Source organism: Budorcas taxicolor, chromosome X (genome assembly GCF_023091745.1).
Source record: "Budorcas taxicolor isolate Tak-1 chromosome X, Takin1.1, whole genome shotgun sequence".
NCBI lineage: Eukaryota > Metazoa > Chordata > Mammalia > Artiodactyla > Bovidae > Budorcas > Budorcas taxicolor.
Window position 1 is genome coordinate 43,310,747 of NC_068935.1, and position 14,408 is coordinate 43,325,154.

Consider the following 14,408-nt stretch of genomic DNA (forward strand, 5'->3'; position numbering starts at 1 on the left):
GAGGGTTTGGGGAGGAGCCATCCGCCCAGGGATGGAGTGAAGTTTTTCTCCGGAGGGGCCGACGCGGGGGAAACCCGGAGGGTCAGTTCCCTGGTCGACGTGGTGTAAGGTTTGGGACCATCGGGGGAGGGCTGCCCAGCTGCGAGGCTGGAGCACGTTCAAGGCATGTCCCTGGATGCCCCCCAGAGACATTTAGGTGCCTTGGCAGGGTGGAGGTTAAATAGAAGCTTCCTAGGAAATGACCTTTCCTGAGTGCTTCCTCTGTGCCAAGCATACTGCTGTTCCCTGCAGTGGGCTCTGCCGAGGGAACTTCTAGGAAAGAGATGCTGTGATTATCGCATGTTGACGACAGAAGCCCTGGGTGTCAGCATCACACGGCTAGCAGGTTATCACTAGATGGATCTGACGCCAAAACCCAGACTACCATCAAGATAAAGGTGAGATGGGGACTGTGTCCATTTGGGATGACTGGCTGGAATCATGAGTATTTTTTCCTTGTCCCACTCCAAGAAGGAGGAGTCCCCGAAAATACAGGCTGAGAAGAGCCACAGTGCCCGGGTGGGTACTAGGGTTGACATCTGAGGAGACATGGATGTGAGGACCTCTGTGACCTCAGAGATCGCACTGAAAACATTTGGATGTTTTTAGACTTTAGTATTTGGAGAAGGCAATGGCAACCCACTCCAGTACTCTTGCCTGGAGAATCCCAGGGACGGAGGAGCCTGGTGGGCTGCCATCTCTGGAGTCGCACAGAGTCAGACACAACTGAAGCGACTTAGCAGCAGCAGCAGGAGACTTTAGCATTGCAGTAGTAGGTCGATTCCAAACTCCTCGCCACTCCCCTCTGGCATTTACCATGTGACTTGGAGCAAGTTATTCAGTCCTCCTCATCCTTACCTCAGTCTCTCACCTGTGTTCAGGACACGGTACTAGAGCCCACTTCCTGATGTTGGGTAAGGGCTAAATGAACCAATATATGTGGGAGGTGTAGAACAATTCCTGGCACAAGGTGTGAGAAATGTCCTTGGTTATTAATGCAGACCTGATTCCTGCTGGCCTGCCCTGTTGCCATGTATTTTTCTCATGAGAAAGTCACTTAGAATGCTGTTTCAGGGTGAGGGTCATGGTGATGTTGGCTGAACTACAGGTGACCCCTAGCGGGGAGGAATAAGGGATTGGTGGTTTACTGTCTTTGCAAGGCATGATTCTAGCTAAGATCCCCATGGTTGAAGATGACTAAAGGCTCCTCAAAGGTAGATGAACTTTTAGGGTTCTTCACCATTGTAAATATTGCTTGCCATTTCTTCTGTGGCCTAGCTGTATTCAAAACCACAAGACAGTGGGAATTAGGTTGGAAGTGGGTTCAGAAGCGACTAAATCTGTAGGGGTTCGTTTAATGGAAGGGTTTCTTTGCTTTAGGTCCATGGAATCCTAGAGCAGAGCTGTCCAATGGAACTTTCTGCAGAGATGTCTCTCCTTTTTTGAAAAAATTTTTATTGGGGTATAGTTGATTTACAGTGTTGTGTTAGTTTCAGGTGTACAGCAAAATGGATCAGTTATACTAGGCCATTACAGGGTATTGAGTAGAGTTCCCTGTACAGTAGGTACTTACTAGTTATCTGTTCTGTACATAGTAGTGTGTATGTCAATCCCAATCTTCCAATTTATCCCTCCCCTCCTTACCCCCTCATAACCATAAGTTTACTTTCTACATCTATAACTTTTTGTTTTGTTGATAAGTCATTTGTATCATTTTTTAAGATTCCGCACATTTGATATCATATGATATTTGTCTTTCTGTGTCTGACTTACTTCACTCAGTATGACAATCTGCAGATCCATACATATTGCTGCAAATGGCAATACATCCTTTTTATGGCTAAGTAATATTCCATTGCATATATGTACCACACAGAGATGTTACTTGAGCACTTGAAATGTTGCTCAAGTATGAATGAGAAATTGAATTTTTAGTTTAATTAATTTAAACATCCATGTAGGCCTGCTTTTTTCTATTGAAAGTGAAAGCGTGAAAGTCACTCAGTCGTGTCCGACTGTTTGCAACCCCATGGATTATACAGTCCATGGAATTCTCCAGGCAAGAATACTGGAGTGGGTAACCTTTCCCTTCTCCAGGGGATCTTCTCAACCCAGGGATCGAACCCAGATCTCTCACATTGTAGGCAGATTCTTTACCAGCTGAGCCACAAGGGAAGCCCAAGAATACTGGAGTGGGTAGCCTATCCTTTCTCCATTGGATCTTCCCGACACAGGAATTGAACCGGGGTTTCTGGCATTGTGGGTGGATTCTTTACCAACTGAGCTATCAGGGAAGCCCACTTTTTCTGTTGAGGTGTGGTTAATTTACAGTGTTGTGTTATAGGATATTACAAAATATTGAGTATAATTCCCTGTGCTATACAGTAAGTCCTTGTTGTTTACCTATTTTATATATAGTAATGTGTATATGTTAATCCCAAACTCCTAATTTATCTCTCCCCCCAACTCACATGGGACTATTGAATACCAGATTGGAGAGTACATTTCTAGAGAATCCATAGATGGTCTTGAAGATTTTGTAGCCTTATTGAAATTAAATGCAGAATTTCATGTGGTGTTTATTTTTCTAGAAGAGAGTTCATGGCTTTCATCAGATTCTCAATCTCCCCCACCCCTCAAGACTGATTTGCTTCCTTAGGGTTTTGGAGAAAAGTAAGCAAGTTAAGGGAGGTAAATCTGCTCTCTGGTAACCACTGCTGTTTCTCTTTTCTCATTTTGTCCCGACCTCAGCGTATACATAGGTGGCTCCCCCCGGAGGATAACAGAAGTAAAGAAATTTGAATCTGCCTCTTCAAGTTCCATATAAATTGCACATTGCTGGAAGAGGGCGATGGCTGTGGCCCTGGGTTGTGCAATCCAGGCCTCCTTGAATCAGGGCTCGGTATTTCAAGAGTATGATACTGACTGTGAGGTCTTCCGCCAGCGCTTCCGGCAGTTCCAGTACAAAGAAGCAGCTGGGCCTCATGAAGCTTTCAACAAACTCTGGGAGCTCTGCTGTCAATGGCTGAAGCCAAAGATGCGTTCTAAGGAGCAAATCTTGGAGCTGCTGGTGTTGGAGCAATTCCTAACGATTCTCCCCACAGAGATAGAGACTTGGGTGAGGGAACATTGCCCAGAGAACAGAGAAAGAGTTGTGTCACTGATAGAAGACTTACAGAGAGAACTTGAGATACCAGAGCAGCAGGTGAGAAAAGAGGTTGGGATCTTAGTAATTAGACCCAAAGAAGTAGCAAGGCAGCTGGGACTGGATCAGACCTTCTGACTGGTACCACAGGATTTCCCTGCTGGAGCTTTCCAATTTTTCCTTCTACTGGAATCAGCATAGGTTCCAGACAGTCTCAACTATTAAACCCAACTCCACTTCTATAACAAATATTTGATAATGTCCCCTTTACTATCCTAAAATGAAATTTATGAATAATATAAATTACATATACAAAATTAGGGAAAAAATCAACATAATAAGTGCCCTGTGGGCCAAATATTACACAAAGCCTATTTTTATACAACCCACAAAATAGTCATGGTTATTACCTTTTAGAAGGATGGTTAAAAAAAGAAGAGACAACAAACCAGTACTCCAGTACTACCCACAAAGCCTAAAATATTTACTGTCTGTCTCTTTACAAGAAAATATTACCAACCCTGAGCTGAGTAGAGTTTAGAAGGAATATAAAGGAAAAGGATTGTGATTTCTTATGAAATCACATTTCATTGTGCATTTCATTGTGCATGTATTTGAGCTTGACTACACCAAAACTTTAGGGAGTTGTCATTTGCTTGAATCTATGCATAGATACACTGGGAATGTGACAGCCAGAACTTCTGAGTGATATGGTACACTCAAACATTATGAGTGGTGTTGCTGCTGGTCATATGATTTCTCAAGATGACAAACAACTCTTGGTCAATTGGAACAATAAGTAGTATAGTCTTTCTCTGATTGCCAAAGTAATGCTTTTCTAGAAAATCCAAGTCATGCTAAAATATGCAAAAATATTTTGTGTTTATATAACCAACAGGGTGAGATCCTTGACAGGTTCTTTTTACCTACGTGAGTGTTTGAGGGAACATTCCTGAATGGTTTGGGAAGTGGAACAGTTCTTCCCTGTGAATTATATAGACTCCCATCTCTGGTTTAGTAAATTCTGATAGCCACCACCTACCATCCTAGGCAAAATGCCCCATAGAAGTGGTGGCATTAGTCTCTGTTCAGAACCATCGAGTGAAACCCATAGCTGAGCAGAGGCAGAGTCTTTGGGAGAAGGCAGGAAGCACTTGTGAGTGGGCATTAGGGACACTCCAGCAAGGAGTGTCGATGGGGCTCTGTAGTTAGCCTGCCTGAGCAGGAGTCATCCAAGGTTCCCTGCCCCCTAGGATAGGATGAATTTGTGGTTTCCCTTTCTCTGTCTTTCTGGTTTAGCTTACCATATAAGATTTTATCTTTGTATGGTCTAATCATGCACCACCCAGCACAGCAGCCAATAGCCAAGTGTGGCTCTTAAGCACTTGCAATGTGGCTATTCCAAATTGAAATATGCTATAAGTATAACATACACAGCACATTCTGAAAACTTAATATGAAACAAGAGAAGGTGAAATATCTCACAACTGTTTATATCGATTACATTCTGAAATTATGATATTTTAGATATATTGGGTTAAATACTGTATATTGTTAAATTAATTTTATTTCCTTTTTTGTTTCATATGGCCTCTGGTAAATTTAAGAGGACATGGGTAGCTTGCATTATATTGCTACTGGGCAGGGTTTGGTCTGGACTTTTAGTGATGGTTCTGGCATTTCCTCCAGCTGGATAGGCAGGAAATGCTCTTGGAAGAACTGGCACCAGTGGGAATGGCACACATACCACCAAACATCCACCTGGAGTCACCCCCACTCCAAGTAATGGGACCTGCCCCGGAAGTCCCAGTGGCAGAGGCGTGGATCCCACAAGCCGGGCCGCAGGAGCTGAACTTCAGTGCTGCTGGGGAAGGCCAGCCCTTTCTCGACCCTGGTAAGGCAAGGGTTTGCTTTCCTTTCTTTGGTTTCTGTTTTGAGAGCTCAAGAGCTCTCTAGGGTTGGGGAATGCCTGATGGAAATGGGCCACTCTGATCAAGAGTAGAAGGAGGAAATATCTTTCTGGGAATAGCTGGTCACAAAGCACCTTAGATTGAGTGGGATTGAAAATCCCTTAAGCTAATGACCCTGCTCAGGAAGCCTATTTTTCTCTTTTCAATTTTTTTTTTTAATCATGATAAAATACCCACAACCTAACATTTACAACCTCAACCATTTTCATGTGTACAGGTCAGAGGTATTAAATACATTTGTAATTTTGTGGAGCCATTCCCAACATCCATCTCCATAACTGTTTTCATCTTATAAAATTGAAACTCTATACCCATTTACACAGCTTCTCATTTCTACATTCCACACTCTACCCCCCACCCCATCACCAGATCCTGGTTACCACCATTCAACTTTCTGTTCTAATGAATTTGACTACTTTGTGTACCTCATGTAAAATAATGCAGTGTTTGTCTCTTCATGACTGGCTTATTTCACTTAGCACAATGTCCTCAGGGTTCATTCATGCTGTAGCATATGTCAGAATTTCCATCCCTTTAAAGGCTGAATAATAATCCCTTGTATGTATATATTACATTTAGCTTATCCATTTTCCATAAATGTGTACTTGGGTTGCTTCTGTATTTTCAGTTCAGTTCAGTCGCTCAGTTGTGTCTGACTCTTTGTGACCTCATGGACTGCAGCATGCCAGGCTTCCTGTCCTTCACCATCTTTCAGAACTTGCTCAAACTCATGTCCATTGATTCAGTGATGCCATCCAACCATCTCATTCTCTGTTGTTCCCTTCTCCTCCTGCCTTCAATCTTTCCCAGCATCAGGGTTTTTCTAATGAGTCGGCTCTTCGCATCAGGTGGCCAAAGTATTGGAGCTTCAGCTTCAGCATCAGTGCTTCCAATGAATATTCAGGATTGATTTCCTTTAGGAGTGACTGGTTTGATCTCTTTGCAGTCCAAGGGACTCTCAAGAGTCTTCTCCAACACCGCAGTTCAAAATCATCAACTCTTTAGTGCTCAGCTTTCTTTATGGTCCAACTCTCACATCCGTACATGACTCCTGAAAAAACCATAGCTCTGACTATATGGGCCTTTGTTGGCAAAGTAATGTCTGCTTTTTAAGATGCTGTCTAGGTTTGTCATAGCTTTTCTTCCAAGGAGCACATGTCTTTTAATTTCATGGCTGCAGTCACTAGATGATGGGAACTCAGGTCAGAAGGCTGGGGGACGGGTCAAGGGGAATGGTTAGTGGCCTCCACTGACATGGGATTTGAGCATAGGTTGGGAAATACAAACTGGTGATAGTGTCAGAAGCAGTACTCTGAGAGTCCAGGAAGAGGAGACTGAATGCACCAGAGGCATAAGGATCTGTGTGTTATGCAGGATAATGGAGGTGGGTAGGGGTGGAGTTGGTATATAATTAAAAATTGCAGGAAGTTAACATTCAGGAAGAAGCTCAAGTTTGAGCACACATTTCCTGTCTGCATCCAGGGTATGGTGTAAGGTGTAAAGTTAGGTTATTGAGATTTTTCTTCCTTTTTAATATAGGCATTCATAGCTATAAATTTCCCTCTAACTAAGCACTGGTTTTACCTCCCAAAGTTTTCATTTTCATTTACCTCAGAATATTTCTAATCTCCCTTTTGATTTCTTCTTTGACTGATGGGTTACTTAGGAATGTGTTGTTCAGTTTCTTTATATTTGTGATGTTCCCAATTTTTTTTCTGTTACTTATTTATAATGTCATTTTAGTGGGGGAATGTAGTTTGTAACTGTGATCCTTTAACATTTTTGAACATTTGTTTTGTGGTGTAGCATCTCAACTGTCCTGTAGAATTTTCTCTGCACCTAAGAAGCATGTATATTCTGCTGTTGCTCGCTGTGGAGTGTTGTCTGTAAATGTCTGTGATGTTTAGTTGGTCTGTGGTATTTTTAAGTCTTCTATTGTTGCTATTCTGCCTAAGTTTTCTATCTAGTAGTGCAAAGAGGTATTGAAGTCCACAACTATTGTTATCAATTGTCTATTTCTTTTTACATTTTTTTCTTCATATATTTTGCACTGTGTTATTTAAGTGCACATATGATTATAATTGTTGCATCTTCCTAGTGGATTGATCCTTTTATCATTATGAAGTGCTTCTCTTGTTCTACTATCTATTTTGTCTGATATTAATATAGTCATTCCGGCTGCCTTATGGTTACTTGCTGCTTGCATGACATATCTTCTTCTGTTCCTTTACATTCAATCTGTTTGTATCTTTGAATCTAAAGTGTGTTTCCTTGGACAGCATATAGTTGGATTTTAAAAAATCCAGTCTGACAATCTCTGCCTTTTGATTGAGTTGTTTAATTCATACCATTTAGTCTTGCCTTTGATTGGTTGGGTTTATATCTGCTATTTTGAGTTTTCATTTTTGGATATGTCTCATATCTTTTTTGTCCCTCTATCTGTCATCTACTGCTTTCTTTGACACCAAGTAAATATTTTAAATGTAACATTTTACTGACTTTAATGAATTTTCACAATTTTTAAAGTTATTTCCTTAGTGGTTACTCTAGTTAACATGTACATCTTGACTTATAATCAGCTTCAGATTTATATTGACTTAATGTCAGTGAGATGTAGAAATATTTCTTGTATGTAACTCTATTCCATTTTACCCCTTCTATTAAAAATAGACGTTTCTTAATTTTCTAGACTTTAAATGTTTCTTGTATTGTTTTTAATAATTGTCACCAGTTAAACTGGGAAATAGATCTATAGAGCTCCTCATGGTATCATACTTGAAGTCTGTCTCCCTTCCTGCATTGAGGTTATACATCAGTATTTCACACATAGGCCTTTGCTACTCTCTCTGCTTATTTCAAGTTTCAGTTTGCTTCCATTTTTAATATATAATGACAGCTTTCCTTTGACCTGTGACCTCCAATTTATTTGACCTTGGTCTCATTGCCCTGTCATCCTATTCTTAGCTTTGAAACCCAAACAAAAACAATATAGTGAATTTAAACAGAATTTTATGTGAAGCACATTTTTGTTTCTTAATCTTAAAAGATCTTTTTTTTCCATGAAAATATAAAATAAGATATTTTAGTCCACTTCCTATGTTTTGATATAATGGTTAAAATTCATCAAATTAACCTGCTAATGTTATTTTAATGGTGCTAATATTTAAACATCATGCTGCATTTCTATCTCAAGTGAGCTACTTCCAACCCACACTTGATGATGGACCAGTTAACTTGGGCAGAGCAGAGAAGGTGAGGAAGGGGTGTGGAGAGAGACTGTGAGCCAGAGAGACTCTCAGTACGGAGAGGGTAATAGGCCACAGTGGGGGCGGGCACTGAATGGAGAAATTTCTTTGGTTGTCCTTAACCTGACAGTGAGAAACACTCTTTAATGGTTACTTGGGGGTAATTTCAGGAGAATCAGTCCACTTCCAGATTTCAGCTGAAGCAAACAAAAACTGCTTTTCTGGTTGTCAGCCCAGTCAGTTTCCATTATAATTTGGAAATCTCAATTGAAATTATTCCAATAAGCAGTTGCATAACTTCTGGCCTTACCTCTCTCTCTTCACGTAGTACTCAATATCAGCATTTCTCAGTTTCAATGCCAACTTTATGGAGATTTATTTCATATTTTGGTTCTAACCTAGGGTCTTCCCTGGTGGCTCAGTTGGTAAAGAGTCTGTCCACAGTGCAGGAGACCTGGGTTCAATCCCTGGGTCGAGAAGATCCCCTGGAGAAGGAAATGGCAACCCACTCCAGTATTCTTGCCTGGAAGATTCCATGGACAGAAGAGCCTGGTGGGCTACAGTCCATGGGGTCACAAAGGGTCAGACACAACTGAGTGACTAACACTTTCACTTCACTTTCTTGGCTCTAACCCAGATAAATCTATTATCAAAATAGATAAAGTAGCAATTTAGTGTGTTGATTTCAGCACAGAATTGATTCACTCCCCTTCCATAGGTTAGAGGAAGAGTGCCTTAAGTTGAACGCAAAAGGTTGTTCTCTCATTTTTTGCTTTTATCTTTAAAAAAAAAAAAAGACTCTTGCAAGAGATTCCAGGTGATGTAATAGTAATTGAGGAGGAAGTGAATATTAAGCAGCCACATGTCCAAGATATCAGGCTAAACTCTGTAAAAACCTTTGATGACTCAAACTATTATGCTTTTCATCTTTCTTCTGGCAAGGATACCCAATACCAAAACTTGACGTGAGCTTTCCATTGGAGCATAGAGAAGAGGCATGGGTGAAGGAACTGCAAGATTCCAAAGAAATTAAGCAATTACTTGATTCCAAGTTAGGTAAGTAATTGTTCATTGATACCACACAAGAAAGAAAAGAAAAAAATCAACCTTGATCAGGGTAAAGAGTTTTGGATTCTACTAAGGAACATCTCTTATTTCTATGAATGGTTTAATATAAACTCTTCATTTTCCCTCATGTTCTTTTCCATGTGGGACATGGTGAGATCTGTATTCTGTTTCTTCTCTCAGGTTTTGAGATTGGAATAGAAAATGAAGAAGATACTTCAGAAAAACAGAAAAAACTGGAGAATATGTATCCATTTATTGTTACTTTAGAGGGGAATGCTCTTCATGGCCCCATTTTGCAAAAAGACTATGTACAGCTAGAAAATCAATGGGAAACCCCTCCAGAGGATTTACAGAGAGATTTAACAAAACTTGTAGAGCATCAGAACCCCTCAGCAGGAGAGAAACCTGAGAACTCCAACTTGGAAGAACCTCTCAACCCAAGACCCCATAAGAAGAAGAGTCCGGGTGACAAACCTCACCGATGTTCTCAGTGTGGGAAATGTTTTGCTCGAAAGTCACAACTTACAGGGCACCAGAGAATTCATTCAGGAGAGGAACCTCATAAGTGCCCTGAATGTGGAAAGAGATTCCTCCGTAGTTCAGACCTTTACAGACACCAGCGACTTCACACAGGGGAGAGACCCTATGAATGCACTGTGTGTAAAAAGCGATTCACTCGGCGCTCACACCTTATAGGGCACCAGAGAACCCATTCCGAAGAAGAAACATATAAATGTCTTGAGTGTGGGAAAAGCTTTTGTCATGGATCAAGTCTTAAAAGACATCTGAAAACTCATTCGGGTGAGAAACCTCATAGATGTCATAATTGTGGGAAGAGTTTTAGTAGGCTGACAGCTCTTACTTTGCACCAGAGAACACACACTGAAGAGAGACCTTTTAAATGTAATTACTGTGGGAAAAGCTTTAGACAGAGACCAAGCCTTGTTATTCATTTAAGAATTCATACAGGGGAGAAGCCATACAAGTGTAGTCATTGTTCTAAAAGCTTCAGACAGAGAGCAGGCCTTATTATGCACCAAGTCACTCACTTTAGAGGACTTCTTTAAGGATTGTTAAAGGAAACAAATCCTACAGAGATTGATAACTAACCCCAACACAAAATCTTAAACATGCAACAGCCTGTTTGTCTTGGAAGAATTTGTTTGAGCTTGTAAGAAAAGAAAAGCTTTTTTTTTTCTACTTTAAAAACCCATCTTCCAAGTTATATGAATTCTAGAGTATCTACCTACTCTTGCAGTTTTCATAGATTTGATTTATTCTGTCTCTGCAACTCATTTTTTATTACATTGACAATTTTTGTGAACCAAGTCAACCATATCATAAATGTCAGCATAAAAATAATGGCAAGCCTTTTCAGGGTAGGGTCAACATAATGGATTATCATATTTATCTGGCATATCTATTACAGTATTACCATAATTATTCTGCTGTCATCATTAAAGGTGATTATATTAGTTTAAAACTTTATATGTGTCCCAGGTGGCAACAAAGGAGACAGTGTATTTTATGAAATAATAAAAATATGTTAGGAACACATGGATGAAGAGGATTTCGTTTGCCTGCTATGAACTGGGTTCTTTCCATTGAAAATTTTGTCTTTGAAGAAATTAGAATTTTAATCTTTACTTTTGAATTTTGCAAAGTTGACTAATCTGCTTAGTTGGCAGTCTGGGGTGATGCTGCTCAGAGCTGAGTATTGGTTTGATGATTTATTTTGTTCCCAGGATAAGTCAACTCTTTGTGGAAGAACCCATTTGCCAGTTGAAGTCATACAAGTAGACTCTAATTTAATTTACACTGACTGAGGAACCAGTATCCATTGCTTTTCACTATCCTTTGCTATTCAACTGTGTCTCTCTCAGTGCTTTAAAATTTTATCCATTCTTTAATTCAGTGTCTCCCTAAGTGTGTGTCATAGAACACCTATTTCTATAAGATAGTTTGCAAATAAGTTTGGGAATCCCTTCCTGCTGTTTCTGCTTTGTAGATTCACAGTGCACATCAGCCTATGATGATTCTGAGAGGTCCTCTCATGAAGGTGGAAAAAGTACCTCTTTTGGCTCAGTGTTTTGCAATCCTGTTTGACCCCAGAACCCGTTTTCATGTATACCCAATAATAACCCACAGAGCTCTTATTCTGCAAATATTCTTGGAACACACTGCCTTTAACACATATTTCTATAGCTATCTGTATAGCCTGATTGTTCCCAAGCCTAGCTATTTCCAGTTGCTTCAGGTGTGTTATGAAAAAAGTCTTTACACTTATTTTTTTAATGTAACATACACACATCATTTAAGGAGGATCAGTAATTCAGATATTTATGTGTTGCTCAGTGATTTGTAACCTCTTTGAATTTTGCTTATAATCTCACACACACATTGCTACTTATATAAATGTTCTCATATACTAGTGGTTATGACTCAAGTTCCTATAGCAAAGGAAGAACTCTCTTTGTCAGTTAAAGCTGTTAATACATGAAAATATTCATTCAGCCTTGTTCCTTGTTAAAAAATACAAGCAATAGGACATTCAAGTATTTTCCTTTGTGAGGATACCAGTCATCCTTTCCTTAAACTAGAATTAGGGAAAGTATATTTTTTTCTATTCCATTAAAGTTCTTGCAACTGATATTTAATACAAGCATTGTGGGGATATGTACTATGTGCCTAACTAGTCCTGTTCTAGGCTTAATGGAAACTATTAAAAATTAATTCATAAAGAGTTTATAATATCTTTAGTTAAACAAGAGTTGGGAAACAAATGGCCAGCAGTGCAAGAGAGTTTGTAGTTAAGTGTCAATTCATACCAAGTACTAGAGCCAGGATGTGTCCTTCATTTTTGTCATCCAGGTCCTAGTATGATGCTGCTATAAGTTTGGGGATAAAATTGAGATCCCAGTAGCAATAAACATGGAACAGGGGAGGAGTCTGAATGTAGAGGTAAATAATACTGAATGTAACGGCTTCTCTTTTCTCTCTTGTGGAATTGCATTCAAACCAGGACAGTGCCTTAGAATGGATGAGCCCAACTGCTCTGTATCTATGCAATATTTTAATAAAGTGAAAACGTATGTGCTCTTCCTGCTTTGATCACATTAACTAATTGTTTGAACTTAGAGATGCTTCCCTGAGCAGTGGCAACAAGCACCACAATGGCCTCCTGCCCTGACTTCAGTTGGAATCTTTATTCTCTGCAACCATGGGTTTATGTATCAGTTTTAGCATGTAATGCAATCAATTTTAGCTAGTAGAGTTAGTTGCAGTCATAAAAGGAGCTGTATCATCTACATCATGAACACACATGACTGGATTTTATAGGGTAGAGAACATCTATTCTTTATCTCTTTGTCATAGTATTCTGTGTACAATAAGCACTAACAAATATTTGTGGCATTGGATCAAGTATTACATGAAGTAGTTCTTAGAAACATGTCATAGTTAGAACATGGTATGGATGTGCCTAATTATATTTCTGAGCATTTCGAATAGGGCAAAATATAGTACCTGCCTCCTAAGTATTATGAAGGGCAAGACATAGTACCCAACTCCTAAGTACTATGAAGATGAAATATATTTTGTTCAGGCCCTGCACAGTGTACACTTGCAATAAATATCCAGCATATTGTATCTTAAGTATTTGTTGTTTAATGATAAAAGCATTTTAAGGCTATGAATTTTCCTTTAAATATGGCTTTGGTCACATTCCATACATTTTATATATAATGCTTGTATTAGCCAGGATTCTCCAGAGAAATAGGGAAGATGGATAGATGGAAATGTATACATAAAATTTGTATATACGTAATATATATTTTATATATAATTAGATTTATTATAGAAATTCACCCATATGTCCCATATGTCCCATAATCTGCCGTCTGCAAGCAGATGAAAAAGGAAAGCTGGTGGTGTAATCCAGTCCAGGTATGAAGATGTAAGAACCAAGGGAGCCAATGGTTTATCTCTCAGTCCAAAGCCAAAAGCCTGAGAATGGAGATGGGGGGTGGGAGGCAAGGCAAGGGGAGCTGCAGGTGTAGGTCCCTGAGTCTGAAAGCCAGAAAAGCGGGAGCTTCAGGTGTAGGTCCCTGAGTCTGAAAGCCAGAAAAGCAGGAGCTCCAATGTTCAAGGGCAGGAAAAGATGGACATTCCAGCTGAAGAGGGGATTCGCCCTTCCTCTGCCTTTTTGTTCTATTCAGGCCCTCAACAGATTGGATGATGCCTACACATATCAATGAAGGTGGAACTCTACTCAGTTCACTGAATGAGTGCAAATCTTTTCTGAAAATACTCACAGACATGCCCAGGAATCATGTTGTACCAGCAATCTGGGCATCCTTCAGTTCAGCCAAATTGCACATAAAATTAACCATCACCATGTTATTATTGATGATTTCAAAGTTATTATCACAGTTTTCATTATAATTTCTCTTTGACCCAAGAACTGTACAGCATTGCCATTTCCTCTTAATTTTGGCTTTCCTGCACTGTGATTAGAAAATGAGGTTCACTTTATTTCTACTTTTAAAGTTCATTTAGGTTTTTTTAAAGACACATATTTAATAAAATTTGCAAAGTGTCCTTAGACCCTAGAGAATCCGGATTCTCTTCATTCTTTTCTAGTCCTCTGTAGCAGATATGGAACAGATGAGAAGACAACTCATCTCCTAGTCTTTCCTCAGGATTAATAATCAGTTTACTCAATCCCCTAATTCTGGAATTTTAACTACTGGTATTGAGGAGTGATGTATAAGTTAGTGTCTATCTAGCCTTTTCCAGGTTGCATTGTCAGACAGGACTTCTCAGAGGTCTAGCATGACCTAAGTTCACATTTTTTAAGGATTAACAGGTATTAAAATATTACATATCCTTCCTCTGAGTGAGTGAAATCCATTACAATCCCCAACATGATACAAAAACAAT

At 39.6% G+C, this 14,408-nt stretch overlaps 1 protein-coding gene across 1 annotated transcript; it reads left to right on the forward strand.

The window, feature by feature from the left end:
• Positions 1-2,890: 2,890 nt before the first annotated feature.
• ZNF449 (zinc finger protein 449) lies at positions 2,891-10,534 on the forward strand. The gene is made up of 4 exons (XM_052663842.1): positions 2,891-3,244; positions 4,874-5,078; positions 9,342-9,455; positions 9,648-10,534. Exons 1-4 carry the CDS (start codon positions 2,891-2,893, stop codon positions 10,532-10,534), a joined length of 1,560 nt encoding a protein of 519 aa, XP_052519802.1.
• The last annotated feature ends 3,874 nt before the right edge of the window (positions 10,535-14,408 follow it).

Excerpts from the sequence above, each read along its gene's own strand:
- ZNF449 (XM_052663842.1), top strand. The coding sequence starts at position 2,891 with ATGGCTGTGGCCCTGGGTTGTGCAATCCAGGCCTCCTTGAATCAGGGC. Across the intron at positions 3,245-4,873 it reads TTGAGATACCAGAGCAGCAG|CTGGATAGGCAGGAAATGCT; the intron begins GTGAGAAAAGAG and ends CATTTCCTCCAG. Across the intron at positions 5,079-9,341 it reads CCAGCCCTTTCTCGACCCTG|GATACCCAATACCAAAACTT; the intron begins GTAAGGCAAGGG and ends TCTTCTGGCAAG.